Raw genomic sequence first — 19,961 nt, forward strand, 5'->3', positions numbered from 1 at the left:
GTTTCTTTCCATCACGTTTTTGAAAGCCCGTTTATTCCACAACACACGATCGCGTGTTTTCAATTTTTTGGATGGGAAGGAATCACGGAAAAACGTTTTGATTTTTCGTCTGTCTCTAATCACAATCAAAGTAACGACTGCTTGGTAACTGATAAGCGGTTTCTTTATAGGGATGTAGAACAGTAGACTGAGGTCGACAGACGAAGTGTTTTACTGGAGGGGACACCAATGTTGCAGACAAGTGAATGGGAAGGTTCGATAGCTGCTTTCCTTGAGTTTGGTTGTGCTGGATTAGCTTCAGGTTAATTTGAGCCACTAACGCCGGCCGGTACGTTGGCTATTCATCTTGGCGGCTTTTCGCCGAAAAAGACCACATTGAAGGAGTTGGGCTAATTTCACAATTACTTGATTCAGAGAACCTGCTCGCTGCACATGATTAATGAGGGAAATTATCTGCTTTCAAAAGGTGGGGGACGCGTCTCGCAAAGATAGAAGCTGTCACGTCATTAGGATCTATCGCGCCTCCAATACTTATAACCCCTGTCGAATCCAGCAGCAATATACGTCTACATTGCACAAATTGACCGGCCACAAAAAAAAAAAAAAAAAAAAAAAAATTCATCTGTTTAGGATTTTAAGCCAAGTTCAATGCAGAGAGGTCTGAGTGAATCTCCGATGAAGACTCTCCTCAGCTTGTCCGCATTCGTCCATTTCTACTGGCTAGAACCATTTGGCTAAGTTTAAGTAGCATCTCTCTGTCTGTCAAATATACTTTTATTCAGCAGTTCACCCTAATAGTTAGTCAACTATGTTCATATTTCAACCCGAAGAACATACTAATATCGCTTTAGTGGGACCATAGTACGTAATATAATACATAACCGCATATTCATCAAAATGACTTTTCGATTGCTACTAAAACCTGAATTGAAATACGAGTATCAGCTGCTTAGTGAAGTGCCAGCGAGTTGACATGCTCCTTGGCTCAAGAAGCGCTTGCTTAATTTTCGTAATTTTCCTGCAGCCTGTGTTCTTGACCGAGCACACGAGTGCAGCTGTTTCTTGAAACACAGACAGGCACAAAAGCTCAATTTCGCGGACAGGTAAGTCGCATGATCGAGGCATGCGAGTTAGCTAAACATTACTCTTGGTGGAACAATTTTGTAGCCCTCGCCGCTTTCCTTAGATGATGAAAACTAATTAGAGTCTATTACCGTTTCTCCGGAGCCCATAGTTTCGGTTTTGATCGAAGTCTCCGCAGCGAAAGTTTGACATGAAAAGAACAAAAAACACCGGCAAAACAAAACTATGCTCGGCAAGTTTATGCGCACCGGCTAAACTTAACTGTCTCAGTTCAAATACCCATAAAAGTGGGCATTCAACAAAAGAATAATAGTTAAATTGAATGCGCCACCCATTCAGGCGGCCCGGCCGAGCCGACACGACCTGGACTCAGCCGCCATGTTTGTTTGGTGGTGGCGCCCCCTATAGGTCGCTGGAGTCGCGAATACCCCCCCCCCCCCCCCCCCCACTCTCCCCGTTCACGCCGCTTCGCAGGGGCAGTCTGCGGATGGCGCATTGCAACATATTGAGCCACCTTGGGCCACCCGTGCGCTCCGTCTCGCTTTGCCCCGCTGACGGCCCAAGTTCGCCTTAGCCCGCTGTTCCCCACCGCACCTCGGTTGCTAGGTTTTACGTCGCGCCGGTGATCTCTGAAGTAACCGAGAAAAGGTCGACTAGAAAGATCGGAGTGGCTGCTAACGTGGACCGTTTTCATCAGCTAGCCCTAGCCCTTTTCGCCCCGGCTGTCGTCTCGTGGACTCGTGCGAGCACCCGTGCGCTAGGCGGTCTTGCAGCGACGTAGCATTCGTTGGTGCACTCGCGCCGGTTACGATGATGTAGCACTCTCTATAACCAGCCAATCGTGTGCCGCCGCCGTCCTTCATGGACACGCTAAATGACTTGGTTTGCTTGCACCAGGGAGACGAAGGGTTTCGGGAATGTTCACTACTCGGAAAAGTGCTGATTTTTGAAGAAATGCTCGCGCATTTCTGCGAGAATCAGCGTGGCGGTAACAGCGATTCTTTAGAGCGGAAGTAAACCGAGTAGTATTTACTAGAGTGCCTTCATGCGCGCTTTGCTTAGGGTGGTGGCTTCTCGCCATTTTGTCACACACGTTTATTTTTATATTTTTGTTGAGAAGCGCGTGAAAGAGCGTGTCCCGGCACGCGCGTGTGGCGCTGACTGTGCTATAGCGACATTTTGTTTTCGTCGATTTCTTTGTATTTTGCCCGTGAGCGCGTGCTGTCGGCATCTGGTACCACAAAGGGCGGCAGCACCCTAAACAGAAGGACATTGAGGCACCCTAGTATTTACACGAGGAGCAGTGCACGTCAGATGTTACGAATATTTGTTTTTGTGTACAGGACATTTTTTTCTAGATCAATGTGCGATGGTTATGGACACTCCACTGAAAAAAGTAGTAAGAGCTGCAGTTCTTTACGTTGAGCCATTGTAAGCTAATGAGTTTTGACACTGATCAATATTGAACTGTAAGTTTAAAATTTTAGTTCTTACCATATCGAAATGTTTTAGTTGACTGTAAATACATGCGTATCATGTCCAACTGTTGGAAAAAACACTCTTCTTTCAGAGATCCGCTGGATGGGAGGCCGTTTGGGTAAGTGGAGCAAGAAACGTGCCATATATACGTGCAAGCTTAGTTCCTATATGTTACGTAACAGATAAATAAAATACACCCGGTATCAGTGGTTGTACACGTGGGACTACTCTGTCGATTGTTTTAATGCAACGTCTGTCTGATAAAAGTTTAGAGCAAGCGTAAAAGAAATTCGAGATGCCTAACTAACGTGTTTTCTTTGAGAACTTGAATTTATAGGCCGGTTCAGACATCTGCAACTAGCGCGTTATCTACGACTGCTTCCGTTGTGAGTTGAGAGACTGGAATGACCGCTCTGCGCCGTTCGCACACTCTTGCAACCCCTGCAACAAGCGCAGCAACACTGGCAAACATGGCGGTCGTCAGCAAGGCGGTCGCTTCCCTGCCGCCGTGAGCTGATTTTGCGGTGCCTCTAAAAAAACAAGGGGACGCACTGCCACTCACTGGTTTAACAGAAAGTGAAGAGACAGTTTTGACTGGGCCTCAAGCTTTATTAATTTTTATATGTACAGGATAGAGCTCGCAGGGCTGAACGGATGAAAAAAGAGAAGAAACATATTCCATACGCCGTCTTGGACAATGACGACTTTAACACACGACTTTACCAATAGTACAAATCTTGCCATGCGCTTTTCCACGAGTACAGATGACGCTGCAATTTTAGCAGCGATATAGCCACGTAGAGATATGATTTTGCGATCACATAGGCGTTGCGAGCGTTCAGAAATGGTGCCAGTAATCGCTTCCCTCGGATGATAAAAACGTGTGAAAATGCGCATCCTTTTGTCACATCTTCAAAAACAGTACGCACCGGTAATACATTGAACTTGAGCACACGCATGGAGTACGCAGAATGACATATCCGGGCGATGTTCGAGGACACAAATTGCTTAGAAAGGACCACTGGATTAGAGGTAAACACACACGACGGCCCGAGCGTTTCTGCTGTCTTCAGGGTACCGCCACGACATCGCCGCACGAGTAGATGGTTCTTCTTTTCTAGGACGCGCTGGTTTACCATCGCGACACACTAAAAGAATTCACAGTTAAGGCTAGCGGTGTACGCGAAACGATGAGCTTCCACCACGCCGACCACGTCGACGTTCACCGCCGACGCCATGTTTTTCAGCAGACAGCTGGGGCCACGACCGACATGCAACGAGCATAATACGACCGTTGTGGTGTCAGTGACCCGTTACAAATATAAAACCCACAAAAAAAATAAAAAAAAACAAACAAACAGAGCCGAGGTTATTTTCAACGCAGACAATACGCTGAAGAAAAAACACCTTCAAAACCTGGATTCCTCGGAGGAAGGCCCCCGAAATCTGGTTCTGTACTCAGGTACCGCGCGTGAGTCCTCCGGGGTCAGCGCCATTACATTTTATCCACTTACAGAATATCGAACAGAGCCACAAGACGGCAGAGCTATTGGCCATCCGTTTTGCATTAAACTATAATATCCATGATCATGGTAAACGAGTCCACGTCTTCACCGACTCTAAAAAGGTGGTATGGGAATGTATGCGCTTGACCAGTTCCAATCTCATTGTTCACAAAATCGAGGAACTGGCAAAGTAGGGCCCATGGAAAGTAAGTCAAACCGGGATGGATCCCCGGCCATGTATTGATATCTCGGAGAATAATAATAATAATAATAATAATAATAGTAGTCTTTTATTCCTTTGAAAAACACTTACAATAACTGGCCCACAAAAGCAAAGAAGATTGCTTGACCGTGGGACCAGGCAGACCAAAATCTTTACATATAAAAGGAATAGAACACAGTATTGCAAGTAGCACTATAAATAAAGAAATTAAACAGAATTGTAAAACACAGCAATATTTGCGCCATGTAAATGAAACTACTCTCCATATGAAAATAAAACAAATCGCCGAACACTGAAACACTAACAAATTCTAAACACTGTACGACTCATGTGAAACGTACTAAAATAGACAACAATTGAACATAAACATCGCATAACACAGAAATGACTCAGGAAAAAACACACTAAACAACAGGGAAATCAGAAATGACTCAGGAATAGCTCAGGAAAAAACACAGAAATGACTCAGGAAAAAACACACTAAGCAACAGGGAAATCAGATTTTACACTCTAGACACCACTTTTTAAGAGCTTTCTTAGCCGTTCGCATGGATGATATATTAATCAAATTATCGGGTAATTTATTAAAAAGGGAAGGAATATAATGCCTTTTTATTCTCTTTCCGTAGTTTGTAAATATTCTGGGTATTACGTACCTTTCAGTGCACCTCAAATTTCTCTTTGTGACCTCAATTTTCGAGATTTTATCGTAGTAATGCCGTGTTAATATTACATATTCATACAGTTTAGAAAAAGACATTATATTTAGTTCATTCATTTTCATATCTATTACTAGGTCATTATATCTGGTTCCATACGCAACGTTACTCACAATTTGTTTAAGTAGTCTATCTATTCCTAGTTTTTTATTTGCTGCACATTGGTCCGAAAACAGTAATACCATATCGCAAGATCGACTCTCCTAAGGCCATAAAACAGTTTTACGAACTTTTACACCACAAACGCTCTTTAACCGGTAAAGATACGCTGATACTACGCGAAGCCTTTTTTTAATAAATTCTATGTGATGGTTCCATAAAATATATTCGTCAAAATATACGCCTAAGTACTTTACAAACTGTTCGTACGGAAGTGCTACACTTTTACAAGGGTTGCCTTGCCCTGAATTTAAATAAATGCCTGCGTAAGCTTCACCTGTTTATGGGGATTACGGAAACACATAAGTTTCGTTTTGTTGTTATTTACTGAAATAATATTGTCAGAAAACTACTGCAATAACATGTCCACGTCCTTTTGAAATATCGGAATTGCTTTTTCGTATATGTCATATGGTAATAGTAGAACCGTATCGTCCGCATATAAAAAGATTTTAGACGGTAGCGGTACAAGACTTAACTCGTTTATGTAAATATTAAATAAATAAATGAGAAGGCTCACGCGGCCGCGAGGGATTTGCTGTACGCAATCACACCCTCACGAGTTCCCGGCCACCCTCCGACACCAACTGGCAATTCCATCCCACCGGACCCAAAAGAGCTCGGACAAGCGAGCCAGGAGGGCCTAAAATGCTCGCCAGGCTGCACCGCTGCCCCGCGGCGGCTCTCCCCTCCGCTCTGGGTACTCCAGATGGGAACTAGTCTGCCATCGCAGGTTGCAAACGCAATCAGCCATCACTCCCATTTAAGTAGCTAAATTCCAAAAAAAAAACAAAAAAAAAAAACATTTCCTTTTAGAAAAACGGGCCCAAGTACACTGTGCACACAATGTCGAGTGCCGGCCACATCCACTTGATCTGAGTGCTGAAATTTTGTTTCAATGCGGAGGGCAAGTTCGTCTCCTTCTTGCGCAGGAGGTAGCGGTGACGTCAGAACGCCGAGCCCTGATTGGCTGATTGCGACCCCCTATCTGAGCGTCATCTGCTCCTTTGCAACGTCGTCTGCTCGCAACGTCCTCTGCGTCTGTCTTACCTTTCCTGCGACTTTCGGAAGTGCAGAGGCCAGATTCACGAAACGATCTTACGCCAAAAATATGCGCAAGACAAAACTTAAGAACAAATTCGTATTCACGAAATGAAACTATCGTAAGTTTTGCGCAGGTTACGACGAAATCCTACGACAGCTCCGAAGCTGTCTTACGCACTTCTTACGATCAAATCAGCATGGCCGACAGCGTCGCTCAGTTACTTGGTCGCGACGACCAATGGACATTTATTTTTGTACGTGCTCTTCTCACGCGTCCCGACTATAAGCAGCAAGACAAAAAGTAAAAAGTACTCGAAATAAACCACGACGAACAAGAACGCTGGTCCACAAACACCCGGCAAATGCTCCAACGACCACGATTCCACTGACGCCGACCAAGCGAGTTCGGCAGATAGGCCTAGCAGGCACTCCGACTCGGCGCAGCGGTGCAGCTACAGTCCTTGGCCAAGACCGTCTGCCCACGACCGGCTGGCGTGCTGAATGGAATATGCCCGCGCGACCCTTGTGAACCCTTGTTATCACTTCCCGTATTATACTTTGATCGCTGACCTCAATTTTAGATTAAGAAGCCAATCTCTTCCCTTTGTCATCTCCTTGTTTTCCGAGGCAGCGGTGACTCTCGCCGGTGAAAAAGCGGTGAATCTCCGACAGACGCAGGAAAGGTAAAGCAGCCATCGCTTTGACTAGTAGACGTAAAGCAGGCGACGTTAATTGCGCCAACTCGCCAACGCCGTTGAAGAGTGAGGAGTCTCGCCGCACACGAAAGGAGGGAAAAGGTATTTGGGAGGGAACTTCAGGACACTAACACGCTCACCCCCTCTCGGTTCTTAGCAAACAAACCTCGGCGCCTCGGGACACCTCGCCAGTGAGTCCTTTGACTGCCCTCCTTGATGCGCGTCTGCTAGTTGTTAGACAAAAACAACGTACCGCTCGAGTTCTTTCGTCTGCCCTCTCTGAAAGGCGAAGTCGAGCTCGCTCGTAAAGGCCTGCACTTCCGAAAGTCGCAGGAAAGGTAAGACAGACGCAGACGATATTGCGAGCAGTCGACGTTGCAAAGGAGCAGACGACGCTCAGATAAGGGGTCGCGATCAGCTAATCAGGGCTCGGCGTTCTGACGTCACCGCTACTTCCTTTCTCATGCGCAGAAGACGAAAATGAGCCCACTTGCGAGGCGTATATCTTCAGCTGCGGTCTCGTTTGCGCGTTCTCGCACAAACAAAACCCAAGATGAAGCCACGCGCTCGCGCCAGTAGTTTTGACAGCGTTTTATGTTAAGTAAGAAACGGAGTATAAAATTACCAAATCATCAAAGATAATCCTGGAAATATAGGTTACGCACCGCACATGCTCGCCTTTCCCGTATAAAATGTACGGAGTAAATGACGAAAATAAGCTTGTTGACAAGCGCGCGTGCGTGATGCCATATGTTTTAGACTTTTGCTCTAAAACAGATACTGCTGCAGACGCCAGCAGGTGCGGCGCGTGGCATTCCCAGCATTCCCCTTGATGTATGGGTAATTTCGCAAAATGCCTATTGACCGATCTCACCAAGAGTTCGGTGCATGTGCGACGCCACCATAACTTTACCAGAAGCAGGTGGCAGCGCACGCGACTACTGCCCTGCTCGCGCAGATCCGCTGCGAGGTTATCATACATGCAGAAAAGTTAATATTCCCTCGATAAATCACGTCATCGGCGGCATGGTTAAAATGCCTTGTGAGATCGATATATTCACCTGGAAGGTTCCTAATAACAGTTGGTTCTGTAAAATGAGATCGTCCTCCAATGCATGACGGCCATCATAAACATATGGGTGCAGATCTGTCTTCTTACTATCCACGTGGTCCTCTGCGCCCACAAAAGAGGCAACACAAGTCACCTTTGTTTTCGAGAAGAGTTACTCAGAGAAATCATCACCCGGGGCATGTTAGAAACTGATAAAACTTTTATTTCTACAGTTTGACGCAATCATGCAGAGCAAATTATTCGTATTTCATAGGGCATAGGTTCTCACATTTAGTGCATTCTACCTAATACTGTCGTTTTGTCTACTCTAGTCACCTTTTTTCACGATTGCAAGTATATCCCGGAAGACCGCTGCAGGGAAATGTTCGTCGCTGAACATTGTGTAAGTGTTTTTAGCATTGTAATATTTATTTCAGATTAAATATTGTGATGTCTGTAGAAACCTCCTTGTTCATTTTTATTTTCAGCAACTGAAGTGTCTGCACTCAAAGTTTACACCCCCGTATTACCGCCAGGAGCTGCTAAAGTTGTCAGGTATGAATGCTTTGGACAGATTTTGTGATACCGTTTTAGGGTATATCACAAAATCAATTTTTGTTGCTGCAATTTTAGAGCGCAGCTCTTAGGGGCCCGTTTCCGGCTTGAGCGGCGTCGGCGTCGCCGTCGCCGTCGCCGTCAGCGTAACCGCGCGGTGCATTATGGGTAAATTTCCCCGCTAAATCTAGCGGAAAAATTTCCCCGCTAGATTTAGCGGAAAAATTTCTCCGCTAAATCTAGCGTAAAAAATTTCCCCGCTAGATTTAGCGGAAAAAATTTCTCGCTAAATCTAGCGGAAAAGTTTAGCGGGAAAAATTCCCCGCTAAATCTAGCGGAAAAATTTCCCCGCTAAATCTAGCGGAAAATATTCCCCGCTAAATCTAGCGAAAAAATTTCCCCGCTAAATTCAGCGGAAAAATTTCCCCGCTAAATCTAGCGGAAAAATTTCCCCGCTAGATTTAGCGGAAAAATTTCCCCCCTAAATCTAGCGGAAAAATTTTCCCCGCTAGATTTAGCGGAAAAAATTCCCCGCTAAATCTAGCGGAAAAATTCCCCCGCTAAATCTAGCGGAAAAATTTCTCCGTTAAATTTAGCGGAAAAATTTCTCCGCTAAATCTAGCGGGAAAAATGCCCCGCTAAATCTAGCGGAAAAATTAACCCGCTAAATCCAGCGGAAAAATTTCCCCGCTAAGCCCGGGGGAAAAATTTTCCCATTAAACCTAGTGGAAAAATTTCCCCGCTAAATCTAGCGGAAAAATAGCGGGAAAAATGCCCCGCTAAATCTAGCGGAAAAATTTCCCCGCTAGATTTAGCGGAAAAATTTCTCCGCTAGATTTAGCGGAAAAAATTTCTCGCTAAATCTAGCGGAAAAATTTAGCGGAAAAATTTCCCCGCTAAATGTAGCGGAAAAATTTTCCCGCTACATTTAGCGGAAAAAATTCCCCGCTAAGCCCAGGGGAAAAATTTTCCCGTTAAACCTAGTGGAAAAATTTCCCCGCTAAATCTAGCGGAAAAAATTCCCCGCTAAATCTAGCGAAAACTTTTTTCTGGGGGGTCACGTGACCCCCCAAGGTCACATGACCCCCTCCCCCCCCCCCCCCCCCGCCCCGAGAACAGGTAACCCTCAGTACCCTTCCCTCCTCCTCCTCAAGAGCTGCGCTCCAATTCGGTGTTACAGAGAGTTGTAAACGGCTTTAATTTTTTTAATGATGTTCAGGCGGCAGGGGGTGGACGATGACTCGAGATGTTATATATATGGAGTATATATATGTAGAAGGCAACCGGAAACAGACGAAATCGGAAAGTTGAATTACATGTAAAAATACATGGTTCGTTTAGGAGGGTGGTCCTTCTTCGTCAGTATATATGTTTCCTTATACGAAAAGCCCGCTTTTGCAAAAGCTGCTATTACAAAAACAAAAAAAAGAAAAATAGGAGACAAAGACATTTAGCGTAAGTTATTCAGAACTCAGGAGTATACTTTTCGATAGACATGTGAACCAAGTTGACTGCACCTTATTCAGAAATCCAAAAAAAAATTCTTACCTTTCTTGAAAATTAAATTTAGTTTTATTTATAGAAATTAATTGCAATCCTTGTTTTTCTTGGTGCAGGGAGCTTTTTTTTTCACGGTTAGCCGTAAGGTCATTTGCTTATGTAGCCTTTATTTAAATCCTGCCTAAAATTAGAAGAGTCTTCACTGCACTACATATATCGTGCTTGATAAAAAGCAGTACCATAAAATGAAACGGCAAATCGCAATAATAACTACACATTAAAGTAACCTAAAAAGTAATGGTTACCTTGGAAGCTAATCTGGAACGCAAAGAAGTTACCAAAGGAAAGGACAATACACTTGTTCACATGTGTAGTCGTCTTAGGAAACATGTGTGCTCACCTACGAAATGTTTCGGCTATGCATAGGGTGGTACAAAACAATCGGAGACGGCGTAAAATAAGCTGAAAGGAACAAAGACTGCGCTTAGAAAACTGACATTTTCCCTAACGCCAACATGCGTGCCACACGCCAACAGCGCCACTTGACTACGTCATCAAGTTTGGCAATGGAGAGACTGAAAGAGTAAGACTGCTCTTATCCTTAACATTTGTGGTCGGTTTGCCTCACTAGCTGCATACCCGACCCGGAGGAATAACACGGAGCCAACGGTTTCAACAACAAGAAACTACATTTAATGGGACATGGACGACACGATTAACATGGTTACCAGCGGCGCCTGAGTCCAGGCAGCGACTCCCCTGTGCGCCGCCTCTGATGCGCCTTATCAAGGCGGCGCACGCGATGTGCGCGTGACTGGCGTGACGTCACCGCCACGCGGAAAAAGTTTGCCACCTTTGCCTCGCAGTCGGGCAACTGGGCTGTGGAGCCGTTAGGGTGCCCACACATTAGACCTCGACAGTGAAGGTCCCTAGTCATTGGCGTTGCCTGCGAGAATACCGGGGTCACGCTAGTGCCAGTAAGGAATTTTAAGATGAGAAACATTCAGCCCAGTATTGTTGCACGGCTCCGTTAAAGGGATACTACAACGAAATTTCGGTGCTCATTTTTTTGGTCTATAAGTGTTCAAAAGAGCAGTATCACATGGAACATACCAGTATCTTGTTAAAAAAGTCTCGAAAAGGAATTTTAAAACGATTTAAACAATTAGCAAAGAGCAACTGGTGGATGTCGCTAACGCCTCGTTTGTAATGCTCGTCTAGGAACCTTGACAGCTAGTGACGGAGGTTGTCTCGTCTTCGGCCACGACGAGAGAAGGGGGGAAGGAGGAACTACCCTCTTCCCGAGAATCCCTTTTGTGTGTCGCAGAAGTCGCTATTGTCCCCCTAGAAGATTATAGAAGATTAACCCGTCACTCAAAATTCGTACAAACGCAGCCGCTTCGGTGGCTGGAACGACTAGGCCATCCTCTCTACGTCAGCCTCGCCGTAGCTTTGCTCGTCTTGAGACGACCTATGTCACGATTGCGTTGGATGTCACGTGCTCTAAGCTGGGCCTTCTCCGAGCGCTTGCCAGAGTGGGCCGTTTACTAAAAATACAGCCACCAGGATCAAAATACAAACGTGCGATTGTCATTTACGGATATTGTGGATCATATTCAACCTATTTTTTAACACGACGGGAATATTTCAGATTTCGTTGAAGTATCCCTTTAAGGCCTGTTCACACATGCAGCGGAGCGCTACAAGCATAGCGCTGACCTCGCGCTAAGCGCGTGCTGACGGAAGCATTCACCAGCTTTGTATCGCACCGTCAAAACTGTTGCTCATGGCGGACAATAACTAGCTGAAGGCACGTGAGGAGCGCTACATCAGCGCTTCGCCGCATGTGAGAACCGGCCTTTAATCAAACTTTTGAGAATCTTTTCAACGGTGTGCTTTCTGTAGCGTTACGACTGGAGTGACTTATTTGGTCCCTAGAGCACACGTATAAATAAGCAATTTCTGGGTGGTAATTATTTTGTCCTGATTATAATATCTATCATTCGTTCGAGATTATTATGCGTATTTCATTAAATTTTGCACACAATATTGTGATCTTCTGAATATAGTTTTCGCCTCTTGTCAGGCTTATCGACCCATTCGTCCTGAGTTCGTTCACGCGATTGTTTACATAAATAGGCTATGGTTTATGACGAGCTAAGTTCACAGAAGTATCATTGCAAACTAACAATCTTTAAAGGGGTACGGAAACAAAATTCCAGCGCTCATTTTCAAGCTTAAATGTGCTGCATGTTGCATCATAACTTCAAAAACACCAGTCTTTCGGTGAAAGGAAGGAGAAAACTGAATTTAAGGCTAATTAAACGATCTTCCGATGTGCATCTGGTGGATACCTGTGTTAGTTGCGAGATAATCTAACAACGTTGGGAATCTTGCTACGTGGGTTGTGACGCAGCAGGAACCGTTCCGAAGCCGCACTAAACATCGGAGCAGCGCCGCTCTTTGGAAGTACGCTCAATTGTTTAAAGCGGTCATGTAACCATTTGTCAACTTTTTCCTTCTTAGCTTTCTTCATCAACTCACAAATCACGCATTGTACCAAACAGTCCAAGAAGACGCACGCCCTGGCTCTGCCCGCGCCTCCCATTGACCAAACTCTCTGAATGCACGGCTATGCCCACGGGTACTTAGAACGGCCCGGTTATAACGCGTTGACGCCACCACAACGCCACCAATGGCTAAACTGATAACCACGCCAGCCTTGCTACGTCACGAATGCGGGGAATTTTTTGTTTTTTGTTTGCGCCGCATAACCCATGACGCATCGCGCTCTCCGTTCGCTTCTCTTCGAGCGCTTGCTCGAGTGCACCGTTTGGAACTAAAAATAGAGCCAGTCGTTCGAAACACAAACGGGCGATTATCATTTACGGTTATTATCCGTCATGCTTGACTCATTTCCTAACGAAATTCGTATATTCCAATTTTCGTTTCGGTCCCCATTCAAGGTGGTGTCCTAGTTAATTTTCCCTCTATTATATGCAATTGCCTTTTTCGATGCATCAAGAATAAGTATGTGAGCGTAAATGTTTCAGGACATTTAACCTTAAACGCATCGTATAAAACGAGAATGGCTGGTAATCTTCCGTTATTTAACCTTAATGATGCTTGTATTTTTGTTCTCTTTTGCAGGGGAGGAACCACAAGCTACGAACTCTAGCTCGGGTATGTTCCACCGGAGGAATTGTAGCTCGGCAAAATGGGCTGCTGATCTCCAATACTCAGCGTTCACTACTCTTGAGGATTGACTTTTGGGTTGCCATCTACCATATTCAGCTCCTGAGCGTTCAATGAACATGTTGTTTTGTTTGTACACTTCCCCCTCTTTATACACTGTAGTTGAATGTGATTTGTACATAACTGTGATTTTTACGGGATGTCCACTTTAGCGGGTGTTTTATTAGAAAATATTAGACAGACAAAGAACGTTTAGCGTAAGCCATTCAGAACACAGGGGTTTAGTAGGCGACATACAGGACAGCCAAGTAATTTGTACTTTATTTAGGCTTTCAGCATTCTGTCAGACATTTTTAAAATTTGTTTATTACTTTTCTATAGGAGTTAGCTTGATTTCTGTTTATAAAATTCAATCACTATTAAATGTTTTTTCTGGTGCAAATAAATTTCTCTATACGTGGTTAGACGTAAATTTATTGCTTGTGCCTAAATTAAGATGTCTTCACTGCATTACTGGGGTAATGCCTCTTATAATTGGAAGCGTGCGACAAGACACTGGCGGCACGTTCTGTCTCCTTGCAAAAGCACTTTGCACTGATCACTGACGGACTGTCGTAGTTATTATATGTAGCAGCCAGCATTAGTTTCTTTCAATCTCAGCTTGCATGAGCACATTGTTATACAAAACGTTCGGGGCCGCAGTCGGCTTTAACTGTTTTTACGCAAGACCTGAAAATTGAGAACATTGACTCCAACCGTGCGCTGCAAAAACCGCCGTGGTCAACACATCCAGTACGTCTACCGAGTCTGCCAGCGAGCGAAGAACAATCTGATAATACGAGGACCAGAAATATGAAAGATGTTTACAATCCCCTGTACCGCCGAATTAGAGCGCAGCTCTTGAGGAGGAGAAAGGGAAGTTACGAAGAGGAGGGTGTGCCCTTCATCCTTATTCGTACCCTCTCCTCCTGCTCTCCCGCTCCCTTCCCATTCAGCGAGAAAGTTTCGCTAAATTTTCCGTTAAATTGGCAGAAAAATTCATCGCTGAACGTAGCGGGGAATTTTTTCGCTAGAATTAGTGGGGAATTCTTTCCGCTAAATTTAGCGGGAAATATTTTTGTTAAATTTAGTGGGAAAGGTTTTCCGCTAAATTTAATGGTGAAATTTACCCACCGTGCAACGCGTGGTGACGTCACGAGTGACATAACTCGTGACCCTCGTGACGTCACACGCGACGTCACGTGTGACGTCATATGGGAAATGTCCCAGAATGCAACTTGCGGTTACGCCGACGCCGACGGCGACACCGCTCAAGCCGGAAACGGGCGCCTAAGAGCTGTGCTCTAAGGCACTTAGCATGTAGTTTTTATAAATCACTGTCACTTGTGAATGTGGTTCCCTAGTGACTTTCGAACAGTCGAACTCACAACCGCTTCGTCAAAACATTCCTGCTATGTAAAAAACAAAGCAAAAAAAAAAAAAAAAAACACAAAAAAACATGGCGGTGTGTTGCCTTCGTTGCCGCTTACAACTGCGGGGGACCCGATTGATCTCGAGCTCCAAGCAACTCCTCGGGTCAAATGACGCGAAAACACGCACAAAGAACGCTGGACGTGGGTAGATTTTCGATTGTCAAGGTACCAAATCTTTACCTCAGGGCGAGATCAAGAAACACGACCGAAGTAAGGCACGGGCGCGACCAAGACGCTGCGGGTTCCCCCTTTAGTTGTCGCACGCTCCCAATAGGAGCATCATATAAGACTACAAATTGCGAGAAACGTATAGATAACAAGGTAACCTAATGAAGAAAATGATTACTTTGGAAGAAAATCTGGACGTCAAAATGGTTATCAACACAAAGCACAGTACGCGTGTTAAAATAGGTAATATCGTTTAAGATACATCTCGAAGAACCTACGAAAGGTCTACCTGGCGTACACAAAGGGGTATGGGGTATTAATATAAGCTGGAAAAAAATGTAGCCTGCTCATACCAAATTGACATTATTATCTGCAGCAGATTTCAGTCGTGAATTTTGTGTTTCCTAAACCTTGTGACGTCGATTCGTTCCTACGAAAGATGAGAACGCAATCTGTGAATATTTAAAACTCCAGGTACTTTTACGGCATGCTTTCCTCGGGAGGGGGCGCTATGTGTTAGGACTTGAAGATGCAATCACCATGTCGCTTGGTCCAGTAGAGGATAATATTTGTATAATCTAACTTCCGTCTTAAACTACACACTACATAATTATCACTTCGAGTTGGGTTCAAGATTGTTATATGCATTTTATTCATTTTTACAGAAAATTGCGATTTTCTGAATGTAGCTTTTCCCTCTAGTCAGGCTTATTGGCCCTTTCGTCCTTAGTTCCTTCGAATTCACGCAATTGTTTACATCAAGAGACTATGGTTTATGACCAGCTTTGTATGGCAGGACCACGGTGAAAGAAACATTTAGGTGATGACTCTCTGTCCGACGTGGCGACCATATTATGTTCGGCGCACCGAGCGCTTCAGTCGCACGGGGATAGATTGCGCCGAAGTATGGGGTCCCTCCAAAACCCTCCGCTCCGGCTGTTTCTCCCAGCGGTGGTCCCACATTCCCGCGTTCACCGTTTTTTGTTGTACCTCACCGCCGCCACGCAGCCACCAAGTCGCCAAAGTCCGTAAACCTGCGTTCTCTTCCTTCTTCTTCTTCTTCTTCCTCGGGTCAAGGCGCACTTTCGTGCACGATGGTGGCACCTGTGATCGACACAGCACCAAAGCAAAGCACGAGGCCAGCCACTGGCCGCGCACCACCACCACACCACCACACCGCGAAAAAGGCGAGCACGCTACACCGCCGACACCGTGGCCGCCGAAAAGGAACCTCATACATCAGCGCCCTCCGCGGCGGCGCGGAACTAACTACTCCTGGTTCGAGGCTAGCTCCGAACACGATCTGGTCGCTCGCTCCCCGCGGGAAGAGCGGCCAGAGTCATCACCAGGGTGTAAGATAGACAGGTGGAGAAACGAGAGCTAAATGAGCGACCGGATTGTGTCCCCCTCGGTTTCCTCTTTTTCTGTGGCGCCATCTATGTGGAGCACCGCGAACTCTCACACCGGGTGGGCGACCTTTGGCGACCGGCTAAACCGACGGAGATGGTTTCTCGTAAATTTTCAATGGAGGACTGTCGTGCTCTCGTTTTATTTTCCGCACTCTCGCATAGAGTTCCATGCAAATCTGATTCCGATATTTTTCCTGTCGCCGCAGCGCCATCTGTCGCAAATCGGGGGTACCCGCAAGCAGACGAGCACACAATCCGGTCACGGCGCGGCGGTACACTTCTATGGGCCGTTTCCCCATCTGTCTATCTTACACCCTGGTCATCACCTAAACGTGTTTCTTCCAGCGTGGGCAGGACTAAGGTCACAAAAGTATAATTGCAAGAGAATAACCTTTAAGGCCGTGTTTTAGTTTATTTTCCCTCTATTATATGCAATTGCCTTTTTCGATACATCAAGAATAATTATGTGAACGTAAATGTTTCAGAACATTTAACCTTAAACGGATCGTATAAAACGAGAATGAGTGGTAATCTTTCGTTATTGACTCTTAATAACAGATGTATTTCGTTCTCTTCTGCAGGAGAGCAGCCACAAGCTACGAACTCTAGCTCGGGTATGTGCAACTGTGGACGTCCCAGTGATAAATTGTTTCTCGGCCAAATTGACTGTTAATTGCTAATTCTCAGCCTTCACTACTCTTGAGGATTGACTTTTTATTTGCCATCTACCATATTTAACTTATGAGCGTTTATGAACAGGTTGTGTTGTTCGCACTTCCCCCTTTTTGTTTACTATGGTTGAGATACTAGCCTGTAAGTTAACGCTGACAAAAGGCAAGCGCCATTGTACAAACTCCGTGTCTTCCTTTTTGGCTTTATTTGTGACTGCGCTATGGTTCCCTAGAGGTAGCGTAAGGCAAAGGGCGCTTGCGCCTGACAAGGCCTAGGGTGCCTACATGTCTGTCTGTCTCAGGGTGAAGACATCCATTGTTGCCCTGAGTGTGCCAGCGCGTGACGCTCTCGCGCACTCGGTGCATGACTTGGGCGGTAAAATGGCGCCTATGCATTAGCCAAAGCTACGCGCTCGAGCTGAGTGACACCAGATTGCCCGCACTTCAAAATGCATAAAAAAAGATTGGGCGGAAAAATGGCTGCGATGTCACCACTCAAGCAAAAGCGCGCGTGTGTATGAAGGCACTCTAACAAGGCCGAGACCCCATCTGACAAAAATTAAAAAAGAAACAATACAGATACTGTCAGAAGAAATATTCAATATAAACAAATTCAAAGTCAGGGTTAGAGTAATATGCATCGATAGCAAAACAAAAGCACTATAAACAAGATAAAAATAAATCATCGATGCACAACGTGGACTTCCTCAAATCCAACTTATCTTTTCTTCGTCTCAACATGAAGTTAGTAAGGATTTTTCTCGTGAAACGGAAAAATTCAGCATTTTTCTCGTGAAACGGAAAAATTCAGCATTACTTCCATGTTTCTTTTGATCAGGAATCCCAGACGCTATAATAGAGCCTGCTGAACTTAGGAAAAATGAATATATAGAGAGAAAAAGGGACAGACATACCGCTGGACTAGAAGATGTATTAAACTGTGGTTTAATACTTCCTCTTTTTACACCTTGACTGTTCTTTTTCTTTAAGCCCACATAAAAAACACTCAATTTATATGGTAAAAGCCCTCTGGGGGATCGGTGGCCGAGTGGGCTAAAGCGCACACCCAGCTCGAAGCGGGTGGAGCGAAAGCTCGCGCTGCAGAACCCAAGGATCCTGGGTTTGAGCCCCACCCCTGCCCGTTTCGATCTGGATGAGCATCGTACCGGCGTGCGGTCGTGTATCACTACTGCGTGGTGCACGTTAAAGACCCCAGGCTAGCTGTTGTACTGCACTGGCTAAATTGCTCATCTACAGCGTGTGACTCGTTGCAACTTTAATGGCTGACCAACTGCACGCTGTATAGACGCTTTACACACGCGCCAAATTACAGCCGCCATTGCTGACCTTCTCTTGTTTTACCAAGATGCCGAGCAACTGAGACAGTAGTTGACAATCCTCTACAAAGGCCGACGCTTTAGAAAAGGACACAGTTGAATCTGATGTGGCAATAACCTGGCCTGCTATGGTAATGATGAAGTGAAATAAACGAAATAAGAGGAAACAAAAACTGAAGGTCAGTTATGGCGGCGTCCATGCACAGCTGCTGCAAAGCGTCTATAAATATCCCCACAACCCCAATTATTATTAAAAGCTCGCTCAACTTAAATTTGAATCACCCGCACTTCACCGGGCATAAAACACCGCAATTATTGGTTTTCTTTGGTATTGAGCTTGATCGAGGGCTCGCTTACGCACGTGGCTTCGTTTTCCTCGATGGCCAAGGTCTCGAGCATCTCTCGTACATATTGGCTCTTGTGTGTGGCGAGGATGGTGACACTGCTGAACTCTCCACTGCATTCACAGTTGCGGCAATGGGCAGGTTGCGGCAATGGGCTGGTAATGGGCTGGCAATGGGCTGGGCTGGCAATGGAGCTGCGGTTGTGCCTTGTAGAAATGCTGCGTGTTCTCTTGTCCTGTCATTAATACATCTGCCAATTTGACCAATGTAACGCCTGCCACAGGATAAAGGAATGTGATATACAACCCCCTTTTCAGATAGTGCATATCGTGTCATGTGAGAGATGTTCCAGGTTTTCGTCTGGTTGGTGTCCTGGTTTGCCTTACGGCACATGGAATATGCCTTGTTGTTGAATGCCTTGTTTTGTGCAGAGCAGTCAACCTTGATGCCTTGCCTCGCAGCTGTCTTTTTAATTTGTGTGTTATTTCATGGGTGTAGGGAACTATTGCGATCCTTTGTTTAGCTTCGATATTCTGCATTCCCCTGTGCCTGATGTTTTGCATTCCAGTTTTGTGTAGATGTTTTTACACACGCTGACCAAGAGATTATTCGAATGTCTAGAGTCTCGTAAACGGGAAATTTTTTGTTTAAAGCTGCATTCAGTATTATGGTGACACGATTTGTTTAGGGCCGATAGAAGAGCGGTGTTTGCCACGCGTCGTTTTATGGTTTTGGAATGTCCTGACGCAAACGAAATAAATTTTTTACTTGACCTGGGTTCATACGTGGATCAAAGCTGCCTATCTTTGAATTCCAGTTTGAGATTAAGGAATTTGATAACCATGCACACAATGGACCTTTTCCGAGAAGCGTTCTGCGCACGCGCGAGCGCCCGATGCCAAGCGGCGGAAGTCGGAACGAAAAATCGAGGAAATTCGGAAGGAGGCTGTATAACAGCGAGTAGAACACGTAACTGCAGCATATATATAATTGTGTTACACGAAAAAAGAACGTTGACGGAAAGGAAAACACGACGTTTGGGTGGAAGCCACGGATGCCCCTCTTTAAAGTCGCGTTGGGCAGGCGCCGCTGCCGCCGCTGCTCAGAGAGCGAAGAAACTGGTAGCGTAGCCCTCATTATCGATTGGTAGCGCAGGTAGGTCAATTCCTCGATTTTTAGTTCGTACAGCCACCGCCTGATGCCGTCGATATGTGGAAAAGGTCCATTAGTCCGTACGTGAAAAGTAATTCTGGGCAGCTTTCTTGGAAGCACTACAAAACTGTCTGTCTGGATTCATTGGTTTTATCCCTCACCTCATTTGAATGAAGTATCAGGAAATCATCAACATACCT

At 45.3% G+C, this 19,961-nt stretch overlaps 1 protein-coding gene across 1 annotated transcript in view; it reads left to right on the top strand.

Annotated features, from left to right (window-relative positions):
- The window catches only part of LOC120840507, a gene marked incomplete at its 3' end in the record, with an annotated part of 54,232 nt that overhangs the window by 20,193 nt on the left and 14,078 nt on the right, over positions 1-19,961 (top strand). Inside the window, exon 3 of the mRNA XM_042293354.1 lies at positions 16,839-16,871. Within this exon, the coding sequence (XP_042149288.1) occupies positions 16,839-16,871 (33 nt within the window). The remainder of the gene's footprint in view (positions 1-16,838; positions 16,872-19,961) is intronic.

Source organism: Ixodes scapularis, unplaced genomic scaffold (genome assembly GCF_016920785.2).
Source record: "Ixodes scapularis isolate PalLabHiFi unplaced genomic scaffold, ASM1692078v2 PGA_scaffold4__175_contigs__length_147842914, whole genome shotgun sequence".
NCBI lineage: Eukaryota > Metazoa > Arthropoda > Arachnida > Ixodida > Ixodidae > Ixodes > Ixodes scapularis.